Source organism: Hippichthys cyanospilos, chromosome 9 (genome assembly GCF_059441005.1).
Source record: "Hippichthys cyanospilos isolate Australia breed blue-spotted pipefish chromosome 9, RoL_Hcya_1.0, whole genome shotgun sequence".
NCBI lineage: Eukaryota > Metazoa > Chordata > Actinopteri > Syngnathiformes > Syngnathidae > Hippichthys > Hippichthys cyanospilos.
This window is the reverse complement of record NC_142377.1, coordinates 11,155,296-11,171,763: the sequence shown is the minus strand read 5'-3', so window position 1 is coordinate 11,171,763 and position 16,468 is coordinate 11,155,296. Positions and strand designations below refer to the sequence as shown.

Sequence of the window (16,468 nt, the reverse complement as noted above, 5' to 3'; positions counted from 1 at the left end):
ATAACACTTATCATTCAAACTCACAAATTGGAATTTGTTCTGATTATGGGCCAGAAAGCTTAATTTTAATATTGAGAAAGCAGAGATAGAGTGCTGTGTTTCTTTTCTTTACTTTTTCTTCAGGACCAATTTGCATTATTAGTAGTTAAGAAGGGCAGTAACTGATATTTTGAGCCAATATTCATTTTCAGTAAAAGGGAAAACATTATCGCCTCCTTCCCTCCAAAAAAAAAATACACACTCAAACTCTTAACTTTGTTCAAATGTTTAATCAAATCTGTATTGAACAACTTTTTCAGATTTACATTAACTTGATATTTTTTGGTAATGTATTTTTAAAATAATGCTGCAGTAAAGTTCTCAGAAAAGGTCAGGGAGCTCCTTGGGTTGTCATAAACCTGTATTAAACATGTTATTTGTTCAGCTTTCTTGTGCAGGTTATAGTTGACATTGGTAGAAGAAGTTTTGAAATTATTCGTATCAGTCTTTTTAAAAAAAATTACATCCCCAAATCCTCACAATTGAACTGGGGTGTGGACACTTTAAACCCACCTTGTTTGATGTGCACTGTGATACTATATGTAGCTGGTTTCGCTTCTGTGGATTTAGATACATGACAGAACTGCATATCTCTTTGCCTGCAATGCATTCAAAGCAAAAACCACATAGGAGACTGGTTTATTGGTGATTTATTGCAGATTGCTTGTCAATCACCTGTAGGCATGGGCCGATAACTGTGTTAATGGTTTAATACTTTCTATAAAAGCAAATTAGCACTTTTATTTTTGCTTAATCTAACAAAGAGGGCATTTAAACAAAGCAGAATATGATTGGCTGCTTGCAGAGTTGACTCAACAAACCACCTCTTTAAAAATAAATAGATGGCAATCACTGTTTCTTATTTTTCACCTTCTTGGCATGCATGAAGGATAATGGGTGGGGGAGGTCTTTGTTTTAACTCCTTCTCAGCAGCATGCTGGAGGACATGAGACGTTTGCATCTCTAAACCAATAATTACACTGAATTTTAATGACATAGCCACTTCTTGTAGATGATTGGATGAAACCTTACCAGTCAAAATAAATTCATGATGTTAACACACCCTCTTGTGCCCTTTTTGTATCATATAAGATGGCGTTCAAAACACAACTTAAAAAAGGTAAATGTTAGTTTTCATTTTTGATCAAAAACGCAAATTCATGTTAGAGCTACTAAATTGCATTCTGTATAATTTCAAGGGTTACAGGGGATAACATTAAAAGTTATTTTCAAAATATATCATTATTTTAGAGAAGTGGTTCCTAACCTTGTTAGAGTTGAATTACTGAACCTCAACAGTTTCATATGCGCATTCACTGAATCTTCTTTAGTGAGTAAATTGTTGTTTTTTTCAAAGTCAAGGCATAGGGATATGTTATTTTAATGGTACACAAAATGAATTGCTCTGAAGAGCCAAGGAATTTAATGTGGGCATGTCTTTATGAACTGACATGATGAGTCTGGTGTGTCTTGACCTACGCAGTGGAGGCTCCGCCAAACCCCTGAGGCAACTCACCGAATTAGGGGTCAATCTAACCCATTTTAAGAACCACTGTTTTAGAGGATTTTTTTTTTTTAAAGTCTAGTGTGCCTCCCAGTGGACATTCATGGAAGCGTGTTGCAGTGTCAAAGAATTGCTTACCCATGACGGGGCACTAAGAACAATGAAAAAACAAGAAATATTTTGTATTTATTTATTCATTCAATTATTTATTTGTACTTTAAATGGTACACATCTTTAATGTAACAAATATTCATTATTTTGTTTAAAAATAAGATAGATTGTGGAAAAAAAATAGGGCTGTAATTTTAATCCCGTGATATTGTGATATTTTTGCTCAAGGTTATCATACTGTCAGAATCTGATATTGGCTCATTCCTACTCACATGGTAAAGATATATATATATATATATATATATATAATATATAATATATAATGTATATAGCCCTCACATGGACTTCTCTGACAGGGAAAAGTGGGTATTAAGTCAGGGTGCAATGGATCATCTTTGAGTCGTGATATGAATGAATCAAAGACGGTGGTTCGGACCACACATGTTAGCGCATTGATCACAAAAAAAAGTTTTTAATTATGTTAAAGCAGCTTTAGCTGAAGAGGAACCGGAAAACCTTCCTCAATCATGTAAGTTGTATCTATTCTAATTCAATTGAGGGAGAACAAGATGGATTTTCCTTTTCTCAATCTCTTGTAGCAGTTTATTTGGTGTGGCGTCATCAATTACAAATGTCAAAGAACCTGTCAATGTTTTTTTCCTAACACAATACACAGAAAACCTCAGGGTGTTTTTCAAAATAAAAGCTTACCCATTAAGGCTACTACCACTGCAGTAGTGTTATACTGCTTTTGTTTTGAACTTGGCTCTCCCAAGTCATGGTGGCATGACGGCTGACTTGACTTGTCTTCTCAACATTTCGCTTTGTCCTAGAAGCTCCACTGTTTTTCACTCAACATGTTTAAAGGAAGAGGTTTTTTTGTTTTTTTTGGTTTCCTCATCTGATAAACGATCCAATCTGTGACTCAAACCTCTGGTCTGACCCAAACTGTTAGTTTTTTTTGTTCCATTGCACCCCTATTAGTAAGTGATGTATGTCAGTTTATGCTGCTTCTAAGAGTTAATCTATGTATATCCGTCATTCTTTTTACGTTCGTGTTTGACCCCCCCCCCCCACACACACACTATAGTGATATATATATATATATATATATATATATATATATATATATGTTTATTTTTCTTGTTTGACACTCACTTTACTTGTCAACTAAAATTCAAGTATTATGTTTGTCATTTAAGTCATGACAGTCTAAATTTGTGAACAGTCCATTGCTTATTTGCCCATATTTGTCAATGAAGGTGAAAAAAATCTTTCACGCTCAAAATGTTTCATTTTGAAAGTGAAACTAACTTTTTATCTGGTCAAACATCTACCAGTACATGCCTACCTGTCTAGAGTGCAAAAACCTCTATTACTTCATTGTGATGTTTTTTTATTTTTTTTAAATATCCCATTGACATGCATACACAAAGGAATATTAATATGAATGAGTTACCGGCACCTTGATCGTCAGCTGATTTGTAAATAAGGTTTCTTTTTGCGAGCTCCACCCTCTCTCCAGTGGATAACCAGCAATTACAATCTAAATGATAAACATGTTAGATTAGTGCACTTTGACCGGATTGTGCGGTTTGCCTTTGTAGATGAGTATTACACCACATACATTTTTCATTGCATGGAAATGTGCATACAGTAATACATATATATTGATAGATACTTACCCATTAATACTATGGTCCAAAATGTTATACTCAAGGGATTTGAACACATTAACAAAGCATGCATCTACTGTGGGAAGAAAATCTAATGCCTTCAAAATTTGGGACTTTTTTTTTTTATTGCTGCAAGGTCAAAAGGTGAGATCACACACAGAAAAGCAATGATCTTGCATCGGTATCATAGCATTGCTGGAAGATCACCATGCTCATCAAGCGTCACAATAGATTATGACAAGGGTCACCAACATGGTAACTGCAGGCACATGCGTACCCCCTGGACCTGAGCTAAAAATAGCTCATCAGCGGTGGGATGTTGTCATTTTCAAGGAATGTTGTTGAAGTCATCATTTGAAAATGTAAACACTTGCAGGTATTTATAGAAATAAAGTTTTACAGCTTGATGTTTCATAACTTGTTAGGAGGGAAGTCAAGTCAACAATTTTCTCTACAATATTCCTGGCATTGATATCTCATACCTCATATCTTCAAAGCGATCCATTTTGTAGACCCCTAAAATGGCAAGTTCGTTCAGCCATCAGCATTGTATTGTGAAAGTTAGCAAAAGATTATAAACACTTAAAATGGGTTAGTAATTTGTAAAACCAGCACCCTCACGTGTGGACCAACTGATAGTATTAATCACATTAGGAAGCAAAATCCTCCTGTTTTCATTTGTATCTAAGTGTGGACATAGAACCTATTTCTGTCAAGAAAATAGATGACTGGACTTCCTGTTTAAATCCTTGTTTTATAAATATTTGGAGATTTCCTTAACATTGTTTTCACATAGATGGAAAAGATTAATTATAGGTATTCTGAACAGACTAAGGTTGTCACAATTGAATGTAAAATTTTTCATTCTAGTCTATTGATTGGTGTGCGTTAAATGTATCTTGTATGGTCTCTAATAAACCCCTGACCCGAGAATCGTCCCTGGTGGCAAGCCAACTTCTTAATTCAAATTGAACAGTGCCTTTGTACTGTAGTTTTGTTGCAAGAAAAGATAGTACTGTACAACAAACGGTTAAACAGCCTGGTAGCAGGGTTAGCTACTTAAGTGTGCTTTTTTTTCCCCCTCATTTTCCCCCCCTTCCGAGTGGCCACACGCACGTTTTTGACTTGTTTATTTTGGGTTACGTGCGAAGCGTGACGACGCGGTACCAGGCATGAGGAAAGTCCTCTCCTGCGCCCGAGCTGACTCTCGTGTCGTTACATTGTAGCGGAAAGAATGTCGGAAAGGGCCGAGGATGACGTCAGGGGGGAGCAGCGCCGAGCAGCCAGGCAGCAGCTGAAGCAGCAGCAGCAGCCGATCCAGCGGGGAGAAGGCTCCACAGCAATGGCGACTGTTGCGGAGCGGAGATCCTTGCCGAGTCCAGAAATCATGGTGGGACAGCCTTGGAGCCACTGGGTCGACGCCGCCAAACTCCACGGAAACGACGGTGAGTCCACTGGCGTCCCGAATGTGAGCGCCGAAGCGAGGTGTAGCGCCACCGTCGCCGGCGCTGCTGTGCTTATTTGTGGCCGTTTGCATGCAGTTGTCGGCGGAATATGAAGAAAGCGTAGTGGTAGCAACGTGCAACTATTTATTTGCCTCTGTGTCGGGTCTCCCCATTCTCAGGTGCTGAATTGGAGGAAAGTTTCAAAGACTTGGGGAAAAATCGCGAAGCCATGCGTTTGTGCAGAGAAGGTGAGTGTATGTGCGGGTGTGTTTTTTTCTGTGCAGGGCCAAATGTGTACAGTACAGTATTTTGGTTCTGTTGGTTTGCACGTAACACACACAAGCCTATTCAAAGTGTTCGTTCAGAATGTCCTCCTCGGCAGATCAAATGACTTTTATTTGTGAAACATGCTTGTTATTTATGTGGTTGTTGACATGCGTCCCTAAAATAACTTCTCGAATAACTTCGACGGGCTGTCATTAAGTATTGCCTTAAAATGCGTAAATAATAACACACTCGACTTGTCTTTTACATGTATACATGTGTGAGAGATGATAGCATGCCACCTCACATGCCATCTAATTCTGATAAGTAATTGAGTAGAACTGTAATAGTTTAATCATCTCTGAATGAGTTACCATCACATACTTATTGGCCAAATCTCAACACATCGTATCTTCAACAGTTAAATTGTATTTAAATACTCAGATAAAAATGTTAAAGGGGATCAACTTGAAATGAAAATGTTATTTGACATTGAGACCGATGGTAAGCACACATTTTTCTTTGACATTCAATGACTACATCAAGTCATTCTTACCAGAGGCCATGTAGGGATCATTTAAGAAATGGGGCTGCCGACAACTTTCACGAGGGCCTAATCATCCCCTCACATTTAGTGGCAAAATAGTAAAATGGATAAAATAAATGTAACTAGATGGTTAAATATCCAATGGCCACACCGAATCCCAAAAATCGAAATTGAAAATAAATAAAAAGAAAGTGAAATGTATTTGATTTTTTTTTTCAGTCACGCTGTTCTGACCTGATCCTTTCAAATGTGAAACTTTTTCGTTTCCTTAGCCATCAATAAAAACAAGACATTGATCAGCTACAATTTAGGAACACTGGTCAGCACTTTTACCAATCCTCTTAGATTTTCAATTCAACACAATTTTGTCTTGCAGGAATCTTAGAAATGTGTCAGGTCCCAATTCAAAATCTAAAAATGATCTCAAACACACCAAAACTTGATGATTTGGGACCGAGCTCACTCATTCTTAAATCCTGTATACTGTATAGGTTTCATAAGCAGAATAAGTGGATGTGAACAGAGATTTGAAAATGCTCATTAATCATCACTCCAGATCACTAAAATATGTTTGTAATCACTTGCTTTTGTCCATCAACATAAAAGCAGTTAGCACATTGGTTATATAATTACTACAATGAGAACAATAAATGTCAACTTTAAATCGGGCTCTTATGTTACTACACATTTCAATGCATGGAGTTTATATGTAGATTAACCATATAAACATCAAACACATTTTATCAAAATAAACACAACCTAAAGAAAGGATGAATACATATTAATGACCTTAAATACAGTTATATGAATAGGAAGAAGTTGACAACTTATCTAGTCCTACCCCCTTGTTTTCTTTAAATAAAAGAAAAAATACATTTCAATCACATCTTTTTGAGTTGTAGGTGTAAAAGTGCTTTTCATGTTATAGTATGAAAAGTTTAAAATACGTATTTGCAGAGCAGTGAGCACAAATTTAGCACCTAAGATTTGTATCTAATGTAATGTAGGTAACAATACTGTATTATCGCAGTTTTAGCATCAGGGCTGTTCCCTGTTTTGCCACAAGCAGAAAAAAATGAGCCACAACAGCTTCACAGATGCCTCATTTTACTTTACGATACATATAATGTAATAAAATGCTCATAAGTTTTGACCTGAAAGAGCTTTGAGTGATAATAAGGTTAGCAAATTACTGACTAACGCTACATTGTCCCTTAACGTTTCCATTACCTCAATTTGTCATCAATTCTTTGTGTTTATTCAATTTATATTGATTGGCTGGAAAAATATATGTATTTTTTTGCCTCTTGCAGGCTTGTTTGCGCCACATTTTTTAAGCATGGATCTATTTAATTAGTTATCTGTGATTGGTTGTCTGTGCTGCAACTCTTCAAGATTCATTCAATTGCAGCTGTGAAAAACGTGGATGATGTATTGTTTGGGGGAAGAGGGGGCAGATTCGGAAATTTTCAAATTCGCCTGTGCTTACCAGCACCTACTGTATAAACCCTGAATGTTATTACTAAATGAAGTATAAGTTTAAGTTTGTTTTGTCTTGCCGTGAACTAAAGAGTTAATTACGGATTCTTTGTCATGGCACTTATCTGCTGTTGTCCTTTCCTACATCAACAATGTGGCCTGTGTGCAGAGCGTAAGACCATTGCACAATTCAAGTAGCACATATCCATGCAGTTGACAATCAAGTGCTTATGTAGACGAGTGTGTAATACGGGATTGTACATTATATCGCTTTTAGGGATGGCGGTGGCCATAAAATAAAACCTCCATTTTCTTTACGCTTTTAATCAATTTCAATAAAATAAATAAACCTAACGAACATTTATTTAAAGGTTTGATTTATCAAAAATAATAATCTTGTGGAAACATATTAAATACAAACTTATCTGTTGCATAACTTGCTTAAAGGGATAATCAATTTAATTTAGCAATTTTAGCAGTAAAAACGTAATACTTTGTCTGTAATTCATTTTCCAACACAATGAGTTTCCATGTACAATTAATTAATCTTAAAGAAATTTTTGTACTCATTGACTTGGTTTATGTAAATGACATCGCCTGTGCTCAAGGCTTGTGTAATGACCAAAATGCTCACCTGTTGGTCATGTGACATTCATCAGTTGAACTGTGATTGTTTTTTACCTTAGCCTTCAGCCAGTGTGATTTCATTTTCAGTCGACAAGAAAGTGGGAAAAATGTGTTTAAATATTAATTATACATTGAAAAATCATATCAAATTGATCCATTCAATGTGTTTAAGAGTCAATTTAAGACATTCAATCCCACATACTTATTTATGTTTTTTTTTCTACTTCAAATATTCTCAGGTTTTAGGTTAGTAGTGTCTAAAAATGGCTGGTACCAAAATTGTCAATTACAAACAAAGTATTAACTTTTTATGGCGAAAAAGGACTCTAAATAAATGTACTGTCGCTTTAAATGGCACAAGTAGTTAGTACCTTACAATGTCAATTTCATCATTTAGCTGATTTTCAAATGTTTGATTTTTAAAATGACAAATTTTTCAAATTTATTCTAATGATTGCCTAGCCCTACATCGCACATAACTGAGAAGCGAGACGCCTCGCAAGGATATTATTGCATCTGCCTGTCATAAAGAACATGTGAGTGAGGCCATTCTGAAACCTTGACTGGTGCATCTCTTGCCATATACCCGTGAAAATGCATCCGTCTCATGTGGCAGTTTCCTTTTGAGACTGTCTTTGTCCGTTGGAATAGAATAATATTCGTGTGTATGTGTGTGTGAGGGTATTACAAGTGGCTCTCCCACTCTCTGCCATGACTCATACCAGATTCCTACTGTGGTGTGACCACTGCCATGCTATACAACAGATTATTAACACACAGACGGATTTTTTTTCCTCCTATATGCACAGCAAATAATGACGTTTTTTTACATGTACAGTGAGTGTTTGTGTCGAAGCAGTTTCAGTTGCAGGTTTAGACTCATCCAGTGTTTGCCGCTGGGAGGCAGCCACCTACATCATTCATCACTGCCATGGATGAGGATGCTGAAATGAACTAGACTCTCATTCTCTCGCTATGTTTTGCTGCTCTCAAGCTCGCTTCTCTTGTGCGCAGGTCCTCTCTTTGTCTCGCTAAGGCCTGCTTCTGCTAGTTTTCAGTCTCCATCCACCAAGCTAGTTTCTTGGCTTTGCTCCCTATCTCTCTTTGCTTTTCTTGATGACTTCCTTTCTCTCTGCAGCCTTTTTGCACTCTGTGTGATTTAAGGAGACATGTGCAGAGTCCAACCATTATCCCTTTCAAGAATGTTTTTTTTCCCCCCAACACAACTGTCAGTTACTTGGTCCTGAACGATATACAGTAGAGATTTTGTTAGGCTGATGCCTATTTTTGCCTGAGAAAATACAGAATACCGATTATTTGGCCAATTAGGTATTATAGTATTATAATTAGGCTTTGTTTCTTCCTAATTCATTTCAATAGGTGTCAATTATTATGCAGATTTTCACTATTCATGGGCCGGTCTGATGCCTATTCACCAGAAATAGCAGGGGTCTGTTGTAAATACTATTTTGTTTAATTTAAAAAAAAACAAAAACAAAAAAACGTTCCCTTTCCATTCACAGAATTCCTTGCGTTGCACAGTTGTTGAAGTAATGAGCATATTAAGTGTGTGTTAACAGCATTTGAATGGATCTCAATATTTACACATTTATTGGGCGTGGGGGTAACAAACATCTAACAATTATAAAGCAAATTAGGAAATAGGAATGATTTGAATACTTATTTGAATACTGAGTTCATGAAAAGGGTAAAAGGGTAAAGAAACATTGTAAACCTTTAAGAGGCGAGAATTCTGAGGAAATATAAATAGCGATTAATATTATTATTTAATGATTAGTTGTTGATTAATCGCTGCTTCTCTATACCAAATAATTGTTTTCAAAATTTTGAATCAAAAATGTTTTTGTTGTGATAACAAATCATGATTGGCTTCTTTGTGAGTGCAAAAAAGTTCAATTAGTTTATAAGCTGTTTTGGCCAGTTCAATTTTCTGGTCTGTGACTTATAAACAAACCGGGGAAACACGGCTCTCTACATGGCATTTATTTCCTTATTTAAAAAAAAACAAAAACAAAAAAAAAAACGCTAGTGGTAAGCAGTAGCATGATTCTCTATTCAACTGCTGTGTATGTCATTTATAGGACTTTGACAGGGTTCCGAAGTCACTGGCTTTTTTTCCTACGGCCGTTTCAACCACTACAAAAGTCTTTGGGTGAAGGAGACATTGAGCTTCCACTTAGTGTTTTCATGCTATTCACATGGACAAAGTGGGCTCAGGTCTGGCAATTCAGCCACAAATGAATGCCACTCACTACCCTGAGAGGTAGCCCACCAGGTAGACCTTGTTACATGGTCATTGAGTAATGGTCCTCATCCCTTCCGGGCCCCGTCAACAATGTTTTGAGGACCCTTGACGGCCTTTGAGCGCTACACATTGGAGAGAGACTCCACTCTTGCATTCGCTCCTTTCCTTATCTCATAACACCCCAAGCAATCTGTTCATTAACCTCCTCAAATTAAGAGGTTTTTGCTTCCCTGTGCTTCTGATGCTTGAATCAGCTGTTTGGTTAGTGGAGGACACTTTCACTGGGTCTGAACTTTCTTTTGGTTGTCTTAGAAAGCACTACAGTGTTTTCAAATATAACATGTAGTCTTGGAACCGGGATCTGAAACAAGTTTTTGAACGATCAGACGTGTAAAACAAAAACATGACACAGAAATAGGTGATTGTAATTGTCATAAAATGACTTTACAGCAGCAAGTAAAAATATGGCAAATAAGGAAGTGATGCTACAACAAACATTACTAGAGGTCTATAAAATGAACAGCCACATTAGTCCAAATAAGGTGTAACCTTGCCCCTCAAAAAATTTAATTAAACATATTATTTTTGGAACAGATCATTGACATCATTGCTTACGAGGCAAAATATGACATTACAGATTATATTCTTATGGTTATATCATTACAGCATATGTTGATTAACAGAGAAAATAACCAACAGTTTCTCAATTATAAAAACAATTGTTAGTGCAACGCTGAATTGAAGAAATGACAAGAGAATTTAAAACTCAAAAACAAAGCTGCGATTTGTTTTAAGAGACACAATTGGAAGCTCGATTCCAGTACTACATCCTCAGTCGTAACCAGGAAAAAAAAAGTTGACTGAATGGAAATGTTATTTGACAACAGATAACCTTTGGATCACTACCTTGGCCTCTTCTTATCAACATGTACCTTACTTCAGTATGAATGCAGCCAAGTTGCTAGACAGCCATCCCTATTTTTATTTGGAAGCTTTACGAGTCATTTTGACTTTAATATATTTTGCCCAATAATGCTTTTCGCATATACTTGTGTATATGGAATTTTGTAGGCTGTGAATGGAACCTAATGCACTGCTAATCAAATTTTCACCAATGAGCCCAGATGTTGTGTACTTGCTTCTTTTTGAGGTGTACCCTAACAATCAAAATGTTCCCCTTTGCATAGATATGCCTATATTTGGCCAGTACCCTGCGCAAGATGACTTCTACCTGGTGATGTGCAGCCACTGTAGTCAAGTAGTCAAGCCCCAAGCCTTCCAAGCACATTATGGTAAGTCTCGCAGACAAATCTGCTGTCAAGTCCAACACTTTCTCTTTATTCCAAGACATTCTTCAGATAGACACTTGGGTGTTTTTAATGTGCGATAGTGATGTTTTATTCAAAAGGAACACAAGACAAGACACAATAAATCTGCAAAGAATTAAATAGTAAGCTTTTATATGTCACTGCCAGCACAGCATTACTGATAGGGACGTTTCTTATTACTTTTCCCTCCTTACGTCATATCTCCCAACCACTTTGCCTCCTTAACACAGAAACCCGAGAGCAAGCACCACCAACTTTGATTTATTTACTTAATGCCCTGTCGTGTATCCAAATCCACTGTTAATATTTAATACAGTTATCTGTTCTATAAGTGTTGTGCTCCCGTTATAATAGAAAAATAAATAGCTCTGTTGTAAAGGTTTAGGTTAATCTATATGTGGTGTATGTTTCAAGCATTTTGGCTCATTGAGAAGGATCAACATTGATTATGGAGAAGAATTAGCTCACGTTGACATCCAGAAACCTCCATATAGAAAAATACAATTTTATGGAAATCAGTAGTGGTCACTATGGAGCTCGTTGAGATGGATCAGCGTTGATTATGTAGAAGAATTAGCCCACTTGGACATTCAGAAACAACCGTATAGAAAACTACAATCTGATGGAAATCAGTAATGGTCAGTATGGAGCTTGGGGAATACACAACATGTGTGTTTTAGTTTGTTAGAATTGACACATTTATGCCTGTGCTATGAAATGAAGATAGTAGATAATAGTTTAAGTACATGGGCTCAAATCATACCCTCTTTGTGCATTGATACAGAGTTTTGGAAAAGCATCTTGCTGCAGCTCCCTCAGTGTTGGCCTCTTGGCAGACTCACCTTTGTTTGTCTGTAGGCTAAAAGTTAAAATGTATACTTAAATTGGTGGTGCAAACATCTGTTTTTGTAGACAACATTCATTTATAGTGTTTGTTTTTTTCCCCTGCTCAATATTGAGTATGGAGTCTGGAAAAAGAAAGATGAAGTTCAGCGGTATAGGAAATGAATGAATGGATGGACACATTGATTGAGTGCAAACAAACACATGCATTTTAAGTATTTAGGAAATGGCGACTTCAACCACAGGTTGTCCTCAGCCACAAGAGGGAGGTATTACAGAACATGTCTTGCAGTCTTCTATTAAAAGTACATTTAAATTTAACACACTAATACCCATATTGTTAGTCATTCTTAGTCACAGTCCTTTGTGTGTATTTTCACCTTGGATTTTCATGTCTTTTAACTCCTTAATCCAAAAGATATTTTACCTTAACTCCCAGCTTGTTATTTATATTTCTCTCAATATTTTTTCCAAGTGTTTCCCTAAAGAAGGGTCCAAAAAGTGGTTGTCACTAAATGATTTAAATACTAACGGAAAACAAAAAGTGGTTGTCACTAAATGATTTAAATACTAACGGAAATAATTATATGAAATAATTAAGTGTGCAGGTGATCAAATCATTTTAGACCCTTCTTTAGCCAAACACTTGTAGAAATTTTTTGGGGAAAAAATACCTAAATACTGTAAGTGTTTGAGTTTGAATGCTTGGACTTCTTAAAAAAAAAAAATATGTCTGAATGAGTTAGAATATTGCAATTACTTTGTGTACATTTATTACGTTATAGTGGTTGTTAAATTCAGTAATCAGTTAGCCTGATCCCAAGCTAATGCCTACTTGATTATTATTACTATTAATTCTGACGTACATATATTGGTCAGAATGATGATTTTATGACTTAACTATTGTGTTTATTTTTGACTTCCACTATTTAGAATTTCCCTTAACCCTGAGCCCATTCTTTGACGTTGTGAAAAAGGATATGAAGACTCCTCCTGTTCCGTGGGGGGGTTGTTGTCTTTGAATGTGACTGCTGTTATGCTTTTCTATCAGTATTTGTGGTTTGTTTGTTGAGCGTGTGTGGGCTTTCCTGGGAAGTTTGTGTGCTGTGACTGTGACCGGGCTCCAACAAGGCGACAAAAGAATGAGTTGGGGGCGGGGATACTGATTTGGGAGCAGGAGCGGAAGAAAGCCATTATTCTGCTGTTGCAAAGTAGGCGGGTAGGTTGTTTTGGAAGTGACAGTTGTTGTTGGCGTTGTGATAACTTCTTATTACTTAATTACAAAAGAAGGATATGGCTATGATGATTGCCTACAGTTTTCATGGAATTTTTATTCAAATCTTCTATGCAGAAGGGGCTTGAATATTGCGTTATCGATAAGTGGTTCTGGGGGTGGTCTAAATTACCCCGGGGGTATGTAAAATCTCTTGAAGGTGGTATGTGAGATTTTTATCAGGGTTCCTACGGTTATTATCAAAAGTAAGCTGCATAGTGTTTTGTAGTGCCATGACAGGAGTAGTACATTTTTCCTTTCAAATTAAGAGCAAGTCAATTGGAAAGTGAAGCTAGTTATTGTGAAATTGGGTCATAGTGACTCTTTTGTTCCTATAGGTATCAGCAAATCTAAGTTAATGTTTTGTAATGCCATGAGAGGAGGAGTACAATTTTCTTTTCAAATTAAGAGCAAGTAAACTGGAACATGAAATAACGTATTGTTGAATTTCGTATTAAGACTTTTAAAATGATTGGTATGGCTAGATATTGTCATTAGTTATGGGGAGTTCTTTGTTGAGAATATATTTCATGTAATGAAATAAAAAGGTTAAAAATCACTGTTTCAGAACATCTACTTAAATAACAAATAATGTATTGTTGAATTTTAGTATTAAGACTTTTAAAATGATTGGTATGGCTAGATATTGTCATTCGTTATGGGGAGTTCTTTGTTGAGAATATATTTCATGTAATGAAATATAAAGGTTAAAAATCACTGTTTCAGAACATCCACTTTTTTTGATGGAGTTGTTTTGATCCAGTTTGTTCATCACCAAACACATTACACCTTTAAGGATTTCAGTGTGTCCAAGGAGACAACGTGATAAAAAAAAAACAAACAAACAAAAAACCCTCTTCCCCCAAATTTGGAAACTTCTGTCCAAAGAATCAAAATTCAGTTTGTAACATCCCATGACTGATTAATTTGTATTCATGAGCACACATTCTGTGTTTTTGAAAACTGAGGTCTAAGGTCAAAAACCGTTTTAATTAGCCTTGCCTATCAGATTTGCATATACTGTATGTGTTTGTTTCTACAGCGACAAGCTTGTTTGCACCTCACCTGCTGAGCATATAATTTTTGCCTTCATTCAAATTGCCCGTTTTTGTACACAGAAGCCTTTAGTAAATCAAGCTCATGCTTAGCTAACCTAGCCCACAGCCGGTTCTTTTTGGTGCATTTAAAGGGAAAAAAATGATGCTGTTGGTAGCCTCTGAAGAGTATAGCAGAAGCAGTATTTGCTTCACTGCCTGATTGCTCACTATAAAGCCATCTCTTTTAGCCAAGAGCTCTCTGATCACCAATTAACTCATTCACTGCCTTTGACGGCTATAGACGTCAAGCATCCAGTTTTACTTGCCTGACAGTGAATAAATTAAAAATGAGACGCAATTTGGAAAATCTAAATTACAGTCCAGCTGTATGCAAATAATAAGTCTGCAGTGGTTCATCCGTGTGTTCCAGATATTATACAATACGTTTCCCCCATGGGACATATCACTTAGTGTCAGCCGCGCACGCCATGAAAATCTGATTTGTTCATAAAATGACCTTGAAAAGTCTTTAGTGTTGAAGTATGCAATTAGAGGATACCAAGTAAGATTCTGGTCATTTTAAATTACAACACAGATATATGAACGGATTAATTTATGACGGTGGTTCTTAATCGGGTTCAATTGAACCCTAGAGGTTCAGTAATTCAGGCTCATTGGTTCGGTGGAACTTAGACTGCAGTGGCTCAGACACACCCGACTCATCGTGTCAGTTGACACACCCCGCTTGGCTATCACTTACTGCAGATGATCACGTTAGCTTCCTTGTCTAATCAATGCAGCGGGAATTTCGTGCGCTCAGTAGTCAACGTGTGACTGACGTGGCAGTACATAGTGTTCTTTCTTTCTTAATATTTTAATCCACATTCTGTCGACCAAAAAAGAGAAATTAGTCTATTAGTAATTTATCTTACCATTTGTCACAATATATCTTGGTGAGAAATCCTTTTTGTGCTTGCCCAGACATAAAAACAAAATGCATCAAACTTTTCTGTGAACATGACATGCGAGTGGCACTTTGCAAGGTGAAGATGGCATATTAGTTTTGTTTAATATATTATACCAAGTGCTTTTAAATATCCTTTTGAATAAGGATTTTCAAGACCATTTTTTTTATTCAAACCAATACCAATACCCAACTTCTGAGTAGTCATTGGTACTTGGGATCTCCCAATGCACCTTTTTCAGTTCAGATACGATACTGATGTTGCAGCCGAGAACACTGTCCAACACCAATGTCAACGAATTTGATGACAGCAGAAATTATATCTAGTTTTAAATTCAATCTTTAATAATAAACATTAGGAGAGTAAGTAGGGTTATAATCAAATATGACATCTACAGTATATTTAAACATAAGAATGTACTACACTTAAAAGAACAACCTGTCAAATCAAGGGGTAACAGCGGAGATTTCTAACCCAATATTCTTTTTTGTTGTTTTGTTCTGTTTTGTTTTTGGGCTGGTCTCAAATCGATAGCAATATCTGATCTGGACATGCCGATACCAAGTGCCGATCCCATTAGTACTTTTGATCCACAAACTTTCCAAGGTAAACAATGATAGATAATTTTAAAGGCCTTCCTATTCCAATGTAGCCTTTTCCTTTAAATGTCATGAAAGTATCAGTGATTTTCTATGCTTCCAATTAGTAGTGTGTGATCGTAAAACTGTGACAGGCGACCATCATGAGAGCTGATACCTTGAAATAAGGCCAGGTATCTTGCCCGATACAGATATTTGGTATCTGCACTTGCCCATCTCTACTTTGAAGCAATTGTTTGCTCTAATTATTCTTTCCTCTTTTCGACTGGTGCCGTTCACTAGTTGGCCACATTTTCACTCTTTTTGCTGTTTTTCACAGTGCCTTTCATCATGTTGTTCCAAGAAGCTCAGGCATGAAAATGAAGCTCTTGACCTATCGCTTGTTTCTATTTTAAGGCTGCGTTTGCATGGATCACAAATGCTGCTGAGCATTGCCAGAGCAGGCTTTTTATGTCCTATTACGGC

The 16,468-nt window shown here is 36.5% G+C and overlaps 1 protein-coding gene across 2 annotated transcripts in view; it reads left to right on the top strand.

Moving 5' to 3' along the window:
- atxn7 (ataxin 7) overlaps positions 1-16,468 on the top strand; it is a 29,282-nt gene that overhangs the window by 1,567 nt on the left and 11,247 nt on the right. The window contains exons 3-5 of one of the 2 annotated variants that reach the window (XM_088424395.1): positions 4,557-4,775; positions 4,955-5,023; positions 11,146-11,250. In XM_088424395.1, the coding sequence (XP_088280521.1) occupies positions 4,565-4,775; positions 4,955-5,023; positions 11,146-11,250 (385 nt within the window). In that variant the 5' untranslated portion in view covers positions 4,557-4,564. Of the gene's footprint in view, positions 1-4,270; positions 4,776-4,954; positions 5,024-11,145; positions 11,251-16,468 lie in introns of those variants that run through there. The other variant, XM_088424396.1, reaches the window with a different exon arrangement.